This window comes from Leuciscus leuciscus (assembly GCF_965113295.1).
Source record: "Leuciscus leuciscus genome assembly, chromosome: 25".
NCBI classification, from domain to species: Eukaryota; Metazoa; Chordata; class Actinopteri; order Cypriniformes; family Leuciscidae; genus Leuciscus; species Leuciscus leuciscus.
Window position 1 is genome coordinate 31551490 of NC_138724.1, and position 17180 is coordinate 31568669.

Below are 17180 nucleotides of genomic sequence, written 5' to 3' on the forward strand. Positions count from 1 at the left end.
GAGAGATCCCTGAGCTGGAGTGGGTTTCCTCCATTAATGACATCAGCCGCATACAAAGCTGCCAGAAACTCCTGTGTTCTGTGATTTATGAAACAGAAGGAGTTTCTTTTTTCATCTATCACTTTTATGATTGATGAGCTTGCTTTAACACGTTCAGCACTGAGTTCATAATCTTCATCACAGAAGAGAGAGTTGGCCTTTACCAACAGGTCAAACGCTATTTTCCCCAGAGCGATGATGGTCTCTCTTCTCTCTCGACTCTTGTTCATCTGAGCTAACAGGAGTTTGCTGTACATCTGAGTGAGAGTCTTTGGGAAATCTGAACCGCCTGTACTGATGATTTCCTCTGGAATCGCTGCAATGATTCTGCTGTAATCTGGTGAATAACACATGCTGTTGATGCGTGGAGATTTCTGGATGAGACTGATGACTTTATTGGCCATTCTGGGATCACTGATGCTCTTTCTGAAATACTGTTCCTTCTGTTCATCATTAAAGCCCTGGATCTCTGTCACACGATCTATAAACCTTGCAGGAATCTGATTGGCTGCTGCCGGTCTGCTGGTGATCCAGATCTGAGCGTTTGGAAGCAGATTTCCCATCATGAGGTTTGTCAGTAGATCAGAGACTGAGGCTGGTTTGATTGGATCTGTAATCTTCTTTGTGGTTTGGAAATCTAGAGGAACTTTAAACTCATTTAGTCCATCAAAGATCAGCATGATCCTAGACTCAGGATTCAGATGTTCAGTGTTTTCACAGCATCGCTGCAGAAGCTCCATGAAGCTACACTCCTTCACCGTCTCTATGATAATGTTCAGCTTCTGGAAAGGGATCAGAAATATATATTCAATGTCATGGTTTGATTTCTCTTCAGCCCAGTCCAGGATGAACTTCTGCACAGTCACAGTTTTGCCAATGCCAGCTTCACCCTTCATCAAAACGGTCCTGGTTTCGAAAATGTTGTTGCTTATTATTTCTTTTTTATTATTGATGTGAGAATCTGGTTCCTCTGTGATGTGCCGCTCAATGAAGACATCATTCAGTAGTTGTCTTCGACCAGGTGATATTTCTTCACTCAGATACCGAAACTCCTCCATCAGTCTCAGTTTGAATGTCTCTGATACTACAGAGACACAAACACAGTTCAGCTCACATGCTTTTCATTTATCACATTTACATCAGTAACATTATCTAGTCTATATAAAGATCTTAAAGGGGGGGGTGAAATGCTCATTTTCACTCAATCTCCTGTTAATCTTGAGTACCTATAGAGTAGTATTGCATCCTTCATATCTCCAAAAAGTCTTTAGTTTTATTATATTTATAAAAGAAAGATAGGCTGTACCGAGTTTTTCCGGGAAAAAAACGAGTGGCTGGAGGCGTGCTGTGTGGGCGAAGCTAAAGCTGTGCTAACGCGCCGAGCTAACAACACACAGAGACAATAGAAGCAGTTTTACTCATCGCCCGGTTGCACCGTCGCCCGGTCCAACGCACGACCGACCGTGAACCTTTATCATTGTGACTGCTCGATCCTTAAGCATTAGACAATCTGCAAATCCGTCGATCTGGGCTTTGTTTATAAAACAATCATCGTCGAAATGCAGGGAACAAACAGTCTTGCACAACTCCGTTGATGCTCTGAAAAAACAAACTCCATCCACTGGTCCCTTAATGCTGGGTTCTTTGGGAATCTGTGCAGGGTTGTCTTGCCCTGGCAACCAAAAACACACTTCTTTGGTGACATTGACTTCCCTAAAGCCGAACAGAGCGCTTTGATGAGGTACTGCTTTCGCTCTCTTTCTCGCTCTGGTCTACGAGTGCGCGCGCGCCCGCACTATTCCGGGAGAAGTGCTTAGGACCCATATAAGGAAATTCTGCCCCAGCTGACGTCACACAGGCCCATACTCGAAAAAAACTTTCCGAAACTTGTGACAAACCGGAAGGGCAATTTTTGGCACAGAAATACTCCTTCAAACGTACAATTTAATTTTTTCAACTTTGTCCATGTTTAGCATGGGAATCCAACTCTTTAACAGTGTAAAAAAACTCAGTATGCATGAAATAGCATTTCACCCCCCCTTTAAAACACTCAACATTGAACTAGAAGTCACTTCTGTGCTACTAGAGTTTGGATAAAAAGCTGGAACAGATGAGAGCAGCCAACATATTTAAAGGAATGATCCATGTTCAAAGCTGTATTACCTTCTTCTGTGAAACATGAAGACATTTAGAAAAATGACAAAAAAAATGCCATGCAATGAAAGTCAAAGTGGTTTGATATTGTTTGGTTCCCAGTGCTCTTCAAAATATCGTCTTCTGTGTTCTACAGAAGAATGGAAGTCATACAGGTTTGGCATGGGTGAGTTAATGATGACAGAATGATAATTTTGGGGTGTACTTTCTCTTTAAGCTCTACTGACAGTATTTGTGGCATAATGTGAAGCCACAAGACTTAAACATCCAAGGTATCAACATAGTGCCATAGACCTAGTCTGTGCAAAGTGATATCCAATCTATCAACTAATGTAAGGCAATCTACCAAAGTAGCAGTGAACTAACCCACTGGATTTGTGTCTGTAACATAAGTTTATTCACCTAGAACGCTAGTGTCACACAAAAATGTAATTCTTATGAAAAAGAGGCACATACTCTGAAAAGATTTATGAGGTCCTGGAGACCAACAACTCTCAGAGGTAGTAGAAGGGATCAACTGACCCTCTCCTTTAAAGTCAATGCCTGCAACACACACAAATACAACTCTTGTTGTTATTCACAGACCACCACAATTCAACAAAGTGTTTAAAAAAAAATTATGGGCAGGACAAATATTTGACTCACCAGTAATCAAACTGCCCTTTCCCTAGAGGAAATATTTCATAATAATTAACAACCAAGATAAGAAGTTACCGTTTACTCATTCTCATAAAGCTTCTCATGTATTTTTTCTTCAGCTGATAAATGATCATCATACCTCTGTGACAACTTCAGTGACGTCACTGTATACGGTGTAGTCGAGTTTCCCCAGCGCTGCACATCTGATCTCATATACAGCTTCTTCTCTCAGATCAGTCAGAGTAACTGTGAGTTGATCCTTCAGCACAGGTTTAGATCTCCAGACTTTATCCTGCTTACGTTTGTATAGTATTCTGAGCTCCACTGTTTCAGGACATGATGGAGGAACCTTCAGATCCACACTATTATCTTTGATCTCTTCAGTGATTGGACAGGCTGGTTTGGATGGAGGAATAAAGCAAACAGCTTCATCACATTCACTTTCATACAGCAGAATGCATGAACCTGGATTATTCTTCATTTCCTTTGAGGACACAATGAACTTGGCTGGTTTACGGTCTTTTGAATCGATCAATTTCTTTAAAATCTTCAAGTTGCTCCTCAGTGTCTTTTGGATCTCAGGAGTGAGCCAAGACTTCTGCTCTGGATCAGGGCTGTTCTCATTTTTTCCTTTAGTTAAAGGATTCAGATTGGCCTTTTGTTGAAGAAGCAGCACGTCTGAGCAGTTCAGTGATGTGAATGTGTAACAGACCAGATTTCCAACTTCCAGATCCATCGAAATCAGATCTATGTTGTCTTCTACCTGTGCACCAGCATCCTTCAGCTGTCTGAGCAATAGTTTAATGACGTCAGACTCTCTTTCTCTCTCTTTCAGCCATTCTGCCAGGTTTCGTCCTCTGAATGGAGATTCATCATGTTCTTGTAGAAGATCATTCAGGTCAGTTTCCTTCTTCCCCTCACGGATGTTTGGCAGCAGAGAGCCGAGTTTCTCCATGAGTCTCAGTTTGTACATGTTGCAGTTTTGCTTCATTTGCAGGATTTTATCATGAAATGCAGCAAAAGTCGAGGCAGGCGAGTCTTCCAGAAGATCACTGCATTTCATCTCAGTTGTATTTAAACTCTCAATCACTGATTCAATCGCCATGATTAGATCCATGCTGATGTCCTTCTGAAGTTTTGAAGCTTTTGAGAGAAGTTTGTCTAGAGGAAAAAGCCAAACTCTCAGAGGAACCGCCAGCTCTTTCTTTTCTCCCAGCAGGTTTGGAAGATCAGTGAAAACCTTCAACGCATCTTCAAAAGAGGTCGGGTTAGACGGTAACTGGAAGTCACCATAAAACGTGCATGTGAATTTTTGGACTGCGTTCTTCTGAGCGTCATTCATCTTCAGACTGATGTTTGCATCTACTGAAATTAGTTTGAGCTTCTCAAAGGCAACTTTTGCTTCTCCTTCTACTGTCTTTATTTCCTCATCTGAGGAAACTTCTCTATCAAACACAAAGCAGGCGTCTGCTCCATACAGCACTGCTGTCACCACGTGTGTCGCTGCGTCATTATCAAACACATTGTGATGAACTATATTTTCAGGTGCCAAGTGGTTCATGGTAAGTTCTTCAACCCTGCTGGTTGAATGATAATGAAGCGTCAGTCTCTGCTGTTTGAAGGACTTCTTGGTGTCGTTGAGATATGTGGCTGCTCCAGTGACATTGACGAGTCCCCCTAAAACACTCAGTTTCAGAGGGCCGTCAATGTTCAGTAAGCTTGATTTGTCTTTAATGGAGTCTGAAGCTGTGACTTTGAAATTTGTGTTATTTTGGGGACGGACTCGTAGACTCTGCTGTAGCTTTTCTTGATCCCACAGTGTGATTCCTGCAAAAGTATAAAGTGTTTAATACAGTCAAGTCATTATTTATGTCTATAAACACAATTTTGATTAAATGATCCCACTGTAGGGCTATGTGCATCTGTTGTAAAAACAAAACAAACAAAAAAACACTTCTTTCTGAAGTGTCCTTATATGGTACATGCTTATCAGGGTCACTTTCCCTACCAATAGACACTGGAGAATGCATGTTAAATCTCCCCTGAAATATGAGTCTACATAATTGGTCTGTATAGCATTGCAGTAATTGATGTGCAGAAAAAACCTATTTAGAAGTCTAATTAACTGATAATCATTCAGTTTGTTCACAATATGATGCATTTATTCACTGCTGCAAGTGATATAATCTACAAAACTTTTGCCCTACAATACCCAGAGCAAAAAGAAACTGGATACAGCATCACAGATTAGAGTCATCCATGAAATGATCATTATTCAGGGTGTGTGATAGAATGGATAATTGTAAGTAAACTGTAGTATTTGTGTTCCCTTTCTAAATGGGAACTCGCACTGCGTCTGACAAGACCCTATGGGGAATGAGAGAGCATGGAAGAAACCGTATTTATCTCGTATCCATCAATTTCAGCATTCTAACTATGCAAATGTCGAGGGGATGCATGAGGGCTGATACGTGTCGATGCCTCCCATTGAAGAGACGGTTGTGAGCTATCTCTCAAAGGGGGAAACATCGTCACTGAAGACTCCGACCCTGTCAGCTAAGCCCCTTGGGACAACATCGCTTAAATGGCATATGTGCTGCAAGCATACAAAGCCGATCTGCTGAGGGACCTGGACCAGGGTCAGGGTCTTTCCCCTGATGCGATGGCTGAGCTGCGCCACACCACAGATCTCGCTCTCTGGGCCAGTAAACAGACCTCTGCTGTGATTGGCAGATTGATGGCAGCAATGGTGGCCACAGAGAGACATCAGTGGGTGAACCTGGCTAGCATCGGGACACAGAGAAGGGCTTTCTCTCCGATGCACTGGTTTCGCCTTCTGAACTAAGTGTAAGTGTAAGGATAAGTGTAAGGAGGCGAAGGCGTGGGTGGCAGCCTTTAAAACATTCATACACCGCCGGCCCAGGTCAAACTGGCAGGGAAACTGGCCCAACTTGGGCTCACAACCAAAGACAGGACCAGAGGGCTAGTGTCGCTCACGTCCTCCTCCTCCGAGAAGCAGTTCGCAGAGGAGGCGTGAGGCGAGGAAGAAGAAACATGATCTCAGGGAAGTGATTCAATCTAGACATTAACACTGTAAAAAAAAATCCTACCCTCCTTCCCTTGGAGGCCGATAACATCTGCCCTCATTCTTGAATTTCTTTTTTTTTTTTTTCACTATTAAGGCGAGACACGGCAGGCAAAAACATCGTTTTTTTTTTTACTGTCAATTTTGAGATTTTTGGATATTTGTCTTCAATAACATGTCTTCTTTCAGACTTGTGTTGAAAAAAAGTCCGAAATAGACATTTAGGTCTTTATTTTATTACACTTTGTCTGTTTGCGTCTGTAGATTTCTCATAAATTCAACAAAAGTTTGCGTTCTTAATCAACATGCTGTTCCGCGATCTCTGCCGGCAGCCTGTCATCACAAGCACCGTTAGGAAGCTCTCTCTCTTGTGTACAATCCTGTCGGATCCAAATATGGTCATTTCCTTTTTATCAGCAACCAATCGTGAAAGTAAAAGGGCTGAATGCGCGATCTCATTGGCTGATGAAAAATCTTTAAAGCCCGTTTTCTCAAAATGACTTTTCTCTCATACTCCAAGTCTCCACTTCAGTAGCACCTATATACACCAAACCTTCCAGTCTTGTACCTAGTTATATTATGAAGACATTTACAGAGGGATTTGTAAATATATTATTCCTAGCCTGATTTATATAACATTTTATTCCAAAACACATAATCCCTCTGTAATTTTTTTCCCCATCTAATACGTGAACACAATGAAAAAATAATTTTTAACCTGGCTTTATCCAATACTCAGATTTTGTTTTTTTAAATATATGCAAATTAGTGCATATTTGATTAGATATTGCCTAATTTGCATATTTAAACATTAAATTACAGAAAACTTGTAATACATTTTCTTCTCATCTTAATGTAGGTAATCAACTGTGAAAGTTTCATGGTGATATCTGCTAGTTAAAATGTTTACCCTATTCACCTGTAGTGTCTCGCCTTAAGTGCTACTGCTAGATTTTCCAACTGGAACCCCTTTCAGTAACCCCCTCATAGGACGACTTCCTTAAGAGTAGTGTAGTCAGTTAAAGCAGCCTTAGCATGACATAGTATTACCTCCTCTCGTTAAGAGAGTCTTCCTGACGAATTCAGCAATCCCTGACCTCCGCCTGGATAGCTTTGTCCAGTGGCATGATTCTCTGAGAACTCTGTTCTTGGTTGGGCTGTCTCTAGTATAATACGTAGTTAGGCCTCCTCTTGTGCAAGTCATCCTGTTGAGTCCTCCGCCCATCAGAGACCCCCTTTCCAGCTGAGCTCTCTTAGGTTGAACATGGGTGATACTGCCCTTTCCTTAACTGCCATTATACTAAGGACTCCTTAGAATTCTGTGTACTTTTGAATCAAGTAACAAGGCTCTCTGTAAGCCTCTCTGATAGGTTAAGTCTAGTGTATTAGCTAGTAGTCCCCTCAATTAGAGGGTCATTATGTAGAGTACTTTGGGCTGCAGTCTCGAGTTGTTAGGCTGTCCGTGAGCCTCCTTAAGATACTCCTGTAGGCTAAGTTTGGTACTCACCTTGTTAGAGGCTCAGTATGCAGAGTGCCTTGCTGTCTGGAGCCCAAATAGCAGTATTGTCTAGTGATGGGCATTCAGCCTCCTGGCTGAACTGTTTTTTGGGCCGAGCCTGTGTAGTGCTCCCCTCGTTTGAGAGGGTTGATATGCTGAATGCTTCGCTCCCTGGGGATAGTTAATGGTAGGTCTTCTGAGGCCTTCTTTAACAACATAATTATGTCAATGTCGGTCAGTTCTTCCCTTCTTCTAGAGGCTGATCATGTAGAGTTCTCCACTGCAAGTCAGAGCAGAGTTTCAGAGTCACTCCCCTCGCATGGGGGGTCGATTTGCTAAGTCTCTGCTTTCTAGTACTTCTGTCTCTGGAATCTGTTGTGAAGTGGTTACTGCCTGTTGCAATGCCTTCTCATTGGAGGCCTCTGAATCTAGAGATTCTGCTTAGGCAGACAGGTTGTAGGCTGACCAGGCTGATGGTGAATCTGGTGAATCTAGGGGTTGATGTTTTAAATCCCCCTGAAGTGACAGACCAGGTCTCTTTGCAAGCCTGGCCATATTCCCTTAACCTGTTAACCCTCACCAGTGCGTCGGCGCACTGAAGCGTTTTTTTATTTATTTAGTTCAAAGTTACTATCAGATTAAATGTTTTACCTTGACAAACTATACATCATTAAAAAGATTTAAGACTCAAGTTTCAGTATTTGACAACTATTGTATTCTGAGAAACTTATAGTGACAGTTATGTCTTATTTTGTGTCAGGAGTTATGAAATGGAAAAATGCGTTGATACCTTTAATATGATTTATGACCGTCAGCTGGTCCATTCAGAAAAAAAAAAACTCCGTGCTGTCGTCATGACAGTGCTTCACAAAACAACGTCCCTCGGGGCTTTTAGCTCAAAAATGTGCAGACTTGGAGAAATATTGATATATTCTCATAGATTCACATCATATTTCTATAGACAGGAATAATATTTATTGAATTTATACCCAAATGCGTCGATGTAATCATTATGAGCGCTTCTTACGGAGATGTGCTGTGTTTTCAATTCATACCTATAGCCTGAGGGCGCTATATGCACAATAATACTCCATATATGGAACATGAAGAAGAGCCATAATCATGTGACCTTCAAGGACGTCACTGATAGCAGCAGCTACACACAAAGCTAACACAGAGATCGCTGTAATATGCAGATATAGATGTTTTGAAGACAATAAACATGATTGCAAATGATATTTGATATTTGAGTGTTCTTCAAGCAATGCCAGGTATTTTTATAATAATAGATTATATTTATAATGTAATGCTAATCGATATAGACTTTATCATCGTGCATACTATAAATAATATATTTTCTTTCTGATTTTTTTTTTATCTGAAGCCAAATTAGATCACAGAAGATTATTTAAAACACTCGACTTGAGTTATGAAATAAGTTTGAAGCACAAACATAGTTTTAATCTCATAAATGGTCGTGTATTGATGGTGTGCTAAGCTAACATGCTAGCTAGCTCAGGTGCACCTGTCACCTAGAAGTTATTCTTTTATGGGGTTTTTTTCTAAATAGTAATGCTTTTCTGAAATGTTTTAGAGCATTTGATACAGTTTCAAATATAAGTGAGAACTTTGATAAAATAAATTAGGGATTGAAACCCTATGAATAGCCTGTGAATAGCCAGTCGTTAGTAACTATAATGCAGACAAAAGATATGCATATTTAGAGCCATAACCAGGCTGGAGAGGTGTGAATGTGTACTGGGGAGACTGAGACTGAATGGGGCTCGTTTGCACCACAAAACAATAGAGACAATAGACTGAATAGATTACTTAGATGATGACTAAACATCAGTAGCATTTTTAGAGTCTAATCAAAATAAAGTAATTTGACATGATCTTGAAAAACATTTAACCAAATACAGAGTTTTAGACTTATCATTTTCAGATTTTAAATATAACATGGTCACACATATGGCTTTAGCTGCAGTGCATTTCTAGATTGCTCCAGGGCCCACTTCAATTTTATTTTCATGAATATGTTTAATAAAAATAAATTTCTAATAACTTTACAAAACTTTGAAGCTATTTAAAAAATGTTTTTTTCATTATGACAATAATTAATTCTACATTTACAATAAACTACCAGGTGTCAGCTTTCAAATGAGATCATACTTGTGCTTTTAGTGCAAAGGGTTCATGAACTGTATCTGTTTCAGTTTGGGTATGTCATTTCTGGGGATTTTTCAAAAGTGGCGTTGCAGCTTAACAGGTTAAAGGAATCTTTCAGTGTGTAAATGATTCCAAGCCTCTGAGATCTGCCCTTGGGCCGAGTTCAACCACTTGGCCCTGCAAGGACTTTCCTTGTTTAGGATATGTAGGTTGGTCAGTGGCCGTAGGGAATAGTGTCATTGACAGCTGGCTGGTGTGTACCTTTGGGGAATCTGACTCTGACAGTGAGGTCAGGAAAGTCAGCTTTTTTAGTGCTTAGTCACGGCCAATAGGGCATGTATTCCCCTCAGCAAGGCGGACTAAGTATTTGTTCCCCATAGATGTAGTGCGGGTTCCCATTCAGAGGGAACGTCTTGGGTTATAAATGTAACCTATGTTCCCTAAGAAGGGAAACGAGACACTGCGTCTCTTTTCGGGCTGCTTGTCCCGGCTCCTTAAAGTTCAAGTTCAAGTTTGTTTATTTCTAGAGCACATTTACTTCCGGTTTTTGGCCGACCAAAGTGCTGTACAATAATCACGACAAAATACATAATGAACCAACAACATCACTATCAACAGTCAAATATGGTGCATTAAAAGATAAGTTCAAGTACAGTGCCCTCCACAATTATTGAACCCCCTGGTAAATATGATCAAAATGGGCTGTAAAAAATAAATCTGCATCGATTATCCTTGTGATCTTTCATTCAAAAAATGTGCAAAATTCTAACCTTTCATTGAAGTAAAAGAATTGAAAGTGGGGGGAAAATCACATTATGAAATAAATGTTTTTCTCCAAAACACGTTGGCCACAATTATTGAAACCCTTTTATTAAATACTTTTTGCAATCTCCTTTTGCCAAGATAACAGCTCTGAGTCTTCTCCTATAATGCCTGATGAGTTTGGAGAATAACTGACAAGAGATCAGAGACCATTCCTCCACACAGAATCTCTCCAGATCCTTCAGATTCCCAGATCCATGTTGGTGCTTCTCCTCTTCAGTTCACTCCACTCATCAGGTCAGGGGACTGGGACGGTCATGGCAGAAGCTTCATTTTGTGCTCCACAACAAATTTTTGTTTTGATTTTGATGTTTGTTTTGGATCGTTGTCCTGATGGAAGATCCAACCACGGCCCATTATAAGATTTCTAGCAGAAGGCGTCAGGTTTTGATTTTTTATCTGTTGATATTTGATAGAATCCACAATGCCATGTATCTGAACAAGAAGTCCAGGACCTCCAGCAGAAAAATATGCCCACAACATTAAAGATCCAATGGTATATTAAATTGTACACATGGGGTACTTTTTATCCTTGTGTTCACCAAACCCATCTAGTGTGTTTGCTGCCAAAAAGCTCTGTTTTAGTCTCATCTGACCACAGAACCCTGTGTTGTTTGAAGATCCAGTCGTGTCTGACAATTAAATTTGCTGGGATTTGTTTTTGGATGAGCGAGGAGTTTTTTTTTTAAACCCTCCCAAACAACATGTGGGGATGTAGGGGTTGTTTGATAATTTTTTTTTTAGGCTTTCTGACCCTAAGACTCAACTAATCTCTGCAATTCTCCATCTGTGATCCTTGGAGAGTCTTTGGCCACTCAAACTTTCATACTCGCCGTGCATTAAGACAGTATAGACACACGTCCTTTTCCTGGCAGATTCATAACATCTTTAGTTGGTTATAACTTCTTAATTATTGCCCTGATGGTCAAAATGGGGATTTTCAATTCTTTAGCTATTGTCTTACAGCCACTTTCTAGTTTGTGATGCTCAACAATCTTTTGCTACGCATCAGAACTGTATTCTGTGGTTTTACTCATTGTGATGGATGATTAAGGGGATTTGGCCTTTGTGTTTCCTCATATTTAAACTCCTGTGAAACACGAAGTCATAGCTGGACAGTTTCATGTTCCTAGTCACCCTGGTGTACTAAAAAAGGTAAATATTAATGGGAATATACTTCAGAGATATTTTACTCGTAAAAAATTCTAGGGGTTTCAATAATTGTGGCCAACATGTTTTGGAGAAAAACATTTATTTCATAATGTGATTTCCCCCCACTTTCAATTCTTTTACTTCAATGAAAGGTTAGAATTTTGCACATTTTTTGAATGAAAGATCACAAGGATAATCGATGCAGATTTATTTTTTACAGCCAATTTTGATCATATTTACCAGGGGGTTCAATAATTGTGGAGGGCACTGTAAATTACACATTAAAAGCTAATCCAAACAAATATGTTTTTAGCGCTGTTTTAAACTCAGATAAAGTGGAAGCCATTTTAAGTTGGATAGGAAGATTGTTCCATAGAGTGGGGCCCACCACTTCGAAAGCTCTATTTCCCCTCTTTTTCAAGCGGGTTCTAGGAATACGAAGGAGGGATTTGTTTCCTGATCTCAGTTCTCGATTTGAAGTATATGGGTGGAGTAAATCCGATAAATAAGATGGTGCAAGATTATTTAAGGATTTGTAGACTAGCAGTAAAATTTTATAGCCGATTCTATATTGAACCGGTAACCAGTGAAGGGATCTCAAAAGCGGTGTCACATGATAAAATTTTTTGCCTCCTTTCAAAAAACGTGCTGCTGCATTCTGAACAACTTGTAATCTAGAGATTTGATTCTTAGAAATCCCATAATAAAGAGAGTTGCAATAATCTAGCCTGGATGTTATAAAGGCGTGAATAGCAACTTCTAGAGAAGCATTAGATAGGAAAGATTTAATTTTGGAAAAAGAGCGCAGATGAAAAAAACTAGAGCCCACTACCGAGGCAATTTGCCTATCAAATTGTAAGTTGTTATCAATTACAACACCTAAATTACGAACCTTTGCTAAAATAGTGAAATTTAAAAGATCAAGGTTAGGTAAATATTGTCTTCTTTGTTCGGAGGGGCAAAAAACAATAGCTTCCGATTTATCTAAGTTCAGAAAAAAAAAAAAAATTTGAGAGCCATGCCTTTACATCATTCAAACATGCTGATAAATTACTAACAGCATTCTCATTACCGCCGGTCAAAGGCAGATAAATTTGCATGTCATCAGCGTAACAATGGAAGGCTATATTATGTTTCCTGAAAATGGATCCCAAGGGAAGTAAATATTAAGAAAACAGAGTGGGTGCAAGAACAGATCCTTGTGGTACGCCACAGGAAAGCTTGCGTAATGATGAAGTAAAATTTCCAATTTTAACAGAAAAAGTTCTGTTTGTTAGGAAAGATTTAAACCAGTTTAACACTACCCCACCTAAACCCACATAGGACTCCAGTCGGGAGATGAGAATTCCGTGATCAACAGTATCAAAAGCTGAAGACAAGTCCAGCATGATTAAAATGACAGAAGCTCCCGAATCAGTAATCATTAAGATGTCATTTAAGACTCTAACAAGGGCCGTTTCAGTACTATGCAATGATTTGAAACCTGATTGAAAGATCTCATATATACGATTTGTGGATAAGAAAGACTGAAGTTGCCTTCAGATGAAGAAGGGAATGACGTGTTCCTCAGGAGCCCTTTTAGACTCACGGTCACACTGGTAGAGACGTCATGGGCTGTCGCCGGCCAATACAATTGTCGCTTCAGACATCAGTCACGCTGAAGCGCTCCCCATAGCATCTCATTTCCCTTCTCAGGGAACCTATTTTACATTCGTAACCAATACATTTTTTTGTACCTGGTATCAGAGCATCTTTCCTGCAGTCATACAGCATCCCCAGCTGGAAGGGTCTCCCTAGAGCCGCTGTTTCAATCACGTTCACTCCCACTGTAGCCATTCTAAACACACAAACACACACCAGTTACTGATCCTGAACACTTATTTTAAGTCACTGACTACCAGTATAAACAACACTGCTGCAACATTAGGCATATAATTAAAAAAAATGATTTCTACATTTCAGAATTTGAATTGAGGGGGATGCACAATTCTAGTTTGAATTTAATGATGCAGAATCACAAACTAAAATTAAAAGAATTTCATAAAACTAAAGTAAGTGTAAAAAATAGAAACAGGTCAAGACAAAGTTTGAAGAAAGGATTAATAAAGGCTTGTCTGAAAGTAAACAGAAGTATAAATACATCTTAAAATTTGAAGGTTTTTTTATGCTTTACAGACAGAACTGTTTGGTTGGCTGCTTCTATACACTGTACAAAATGATTGTTTGTGATTTTAATGGCAAAAGATTGTAAAAATGCTAGAGTAAATAAAAAAATTATATATACATATGTAGGGTACAACGGGGCTAAAGGCACCTTTGACTTTATTCTTCTCTGATTCACTAGATGCACAAAAACTTGCCGCAGCACTTTCCTAAACATCCGCTTTTCAAGATGCACGTGGAAATTTGGCTGATCTGTGACACGATCACGAGCAGCAGCGCAAAGTAAAAAAATCTAATATTTGATGTTTTTTAAAAGTTGTAGATTTAAGTAGCAAATGAGAATCTATAAATTAAAATTTTGAGACAAAGGTCTTAATAGTTTTCAGTTTTATTAAAGGTAATTAAAGCAACAGTTTTTCAATAACAGAAGATTATGTAAAAGTATGGTATTTGGGGCAAAAGCACAATAATAAACATGATAATAAATATCTGACTGACTTTTCCAGTTGTGGACATGATTAGATTCAGATGGTAATTATATTAAGTTGGGTGTCCATCTTAGAGATAATACCCATATTTATAATGAAACAATCATATTTAAAAATATGATATTAATCATATCATATAATTGCTATATAATGTATTGAAAGCTTCAATGATTTCAGAAACTTTACTTTTTTAAATATATTGTTATTAACATATTTTAATGATAGTATATTTACTGAACAAAAATGAATTATTTTATTTATCCAAAAAACAAAACAAAACTGAAAATAGTACAAACTTTGCTAAAGTGATTGTTTAGAACAAATATTAACTTGGACATCATTAAAAACATTATTTTAGCTAAAGTATTTGCATCAATAAGCAACTGTGTGTGTTTTGCCTCAGGCTGTTTTTCCCTGTGTGTTTGTGGGATAAAAGACAAACCTCGCCACCTCATACATTTATACGATTTTTAAACAAAATGAATCACTATGATTTATTTTCACACAAAATCTGTTGCTCCATCAATGTTCAATACAAACATATATTTTTCTGCATTTGGGAACATTAAAAAGGTACATTTGTCTTAATGTGTGCCTTTAGCCCTGTTGTACATTATTTCAGTGAGGAATCTTTGAGCCAGTGTGTAATTCTCTCTGACATGAAATCTTTCATAATGTTGTTCGCTTACCTGTCCTCCTCTTCAGCGCTTCCGCATCAGCTGATGTAGAACTAGAAAGTTTATCACGTGTTTGACGCTTATTTCTATATGAAGTTCCTAAACGCAAGTTAGGGAGGAGTGAGCCCATCTAATCTTTCAATCAACAGCCTGAGTATATAAGCAGCCGCTTACCTCTCTCTAGCATCAGCTGTTCCAGTATCCCTCCACCTCCCCAAACTCCACCTTCATCTCAGGTACCTTGCCCTTCAATTATCATATCCTACATTTAGCCACTGGGGGGTATATCAGAGCTCGAGTTGAAGCTGCTTCATCGAGCCCCTCTTCAGTGGACAGCAAGCCAAATAAGTTTAACCTAATATCTTAAAGATTCTATGGGCAAGCAAACTCGTTAATTAAAGATATATTTATGATTTATTGAGAAAATTAGATTACCTAAATCAGAAGATTAACAAATCGCATTGCCGTCTGTAAAGCCACATCTCCAAACACTTATTATTATTACGTACCTGAACCGTTTTCTTTCCGTGGTTGTTCTCTCCTTTCGCTTTCAGTTCCTCTCTAAAGTGTGTCTTTAACACGTGACAGCAGAAACAGAGGTGAAGTTTGACACGTTCTGCTTCCCGTAGTGACGCTCGCGCGGCGTTTGTTTCCTTTATCGCAGTCGAAGTTTCACTGTCATGATGACGGTCTGGTGAATGACCAGTAGATGAAGCTGTTGCTCTGGAAAACACCGTCACTCACACACACACACACACACACACACACACACACACACACACACACACACACACACACACACACCAGCAGAGACAATATAAGGCTTGTTCGACTTCATACAGCTCTGCGCAGACCGATCGGCGGCTGACTTGAAGCAGTGCATGCCGGTTAGAAATTTTGTCCGACTTGATACAGCGCCGACGCCACGTGACTGTGACATATGCCATCAAAGTACCGCGAGAGCATTTCGAGAGTAGCCGGAGAACTCAGCCAGCGCAGCTTCTCAAGAGCGGCTGCACTGGGCTGCAGGAGGGCTGATGACGACACAGCTGTTCCACGATTGGCCGGATTCACCGCATGACAACGATCACGTGTGTTTCGTGTTTATTCGAACACCTTTAGTTACTCTAAAGCTCACAAATCAGTTTTTTATAACAGTAAACACTCTTTTCATGTCGTATGTTATATTGTGTCATGTTTATCAAATTAAAACTGATTAAAAAACGTATAGACTCCACTTCATTAATAGTAGCAATTATGTTGAACTTTATTCTTGTTCAAACAGACGCTGTATGAAGCAGTACATAAAGTAGGCATATTGAATGAAAATGTCTCTGAAACATCTGTGTATTATTTGGCCAATATTACATTTATTTCACTGCAGCTGTGGTAAAGTACGCGAACACCACGTGAGCGGTCACTACGGGAACCAGAAAGTGTCCGACTTCACGTCTCCGTTTGCAGCTCCTCCCCGCCTGCACGCGGCTACTCTCGCCGATCGGTTACATCCAGCCGCAGCCGATGTCCAACACACCTATAGAGTTATCTAGAGCTACAGAAGCTGTGGAGCTGAACATGGGACTGTGAAATACTAAACTTTATACTTTCTGATGACCAGGACTCTCAGATATGAGGATCTCCCACTTATAATCGTATATAGGCTTTAATATTGTTAGATATACAGTTGCGGTTCAGAACGGGTTGGAGGTTTAGAGCTCCATCAGGACCAGAAGTGGATTGTTTGTAATAAACTCCTGTGATTTAAAGAGTTGAAGGTGAAGTTTCTCCTGGTGTAAAGCAGCACTGAGTTCTTCTGCTCCTGATCTTCTTCTGCGTGAGAGAGTTTTAATGCATGGATGCCTTGAGCTTTAGCGGCCTGCAGTTACTCAGAGGCCAGATGCATGATGGGATTGAATGGACTGATCTTCACACTCATTGGTTCAGTTCAAGCACAGGTCAGACTCTTTAACTAGACTAACCTGTCAGTGAGTAATCTATCGGCCCATGTGTGTTAATGTCCATCTTCAGAAAACAAACACAGATAGTAACGGTTTAGGGACAGAGAAAGAGTTTTCAAATCATGAATCACAAGCTTTATTGAAGATGTTCAGATGAAAGTTTAATTTCTTCTCTTGCCTGTTGAATCTGTTGTGTTTGAGAGACTCTGGAGATGATCATCTCTGGTTGGTTTCTGTGTCTTCTGGATCTGAAAGAGGTTTTAGAGAAACTTAAACTCAAAGACTCTTTACACAAACAATATATCTGACTAAATGACAGTGTCAGTAACGACTGTT

General features: G+C 39.6%; 2 protein-coding genes across 2 annotated transcripts in view; both read right to left on the reverse strand.

Moving 5' to 3' along the window:
* Nucleotides 1-17180, reverse strand: part of LOC309491185 (uncharacterized protein) — a 202665-nt gene that overhangs the window by 19065 nt on the left and 166420 nt on the right. The window lies entirely within an intron of this gene.
* LOC309491215 (stonustoxin subunit beta-like) lies at nt 956-15350 on the reverse strand. Its single transcript, XM_082160672.1, has 6 exons — nt 15275-15350; nt 14899-14972; nt 13295-13395; nt 2972-4659; nt 2650-2736; nt 956-1123 (listed from the first exon to the last, which is right to left on the reverse strand). The coding sequence occupies exons 3-5, from the start codon at nt 13392-13394 to the stop codon at nt 2707-2709; spliced, it is 1818 nt and encodes a 605-aa protein (XP_082016798.1). The 5' UTR covers nt 13395; nt 14899-14972; nt 15275-15350; the 3' UTR covers nt 956-1123; nt 2650-2706.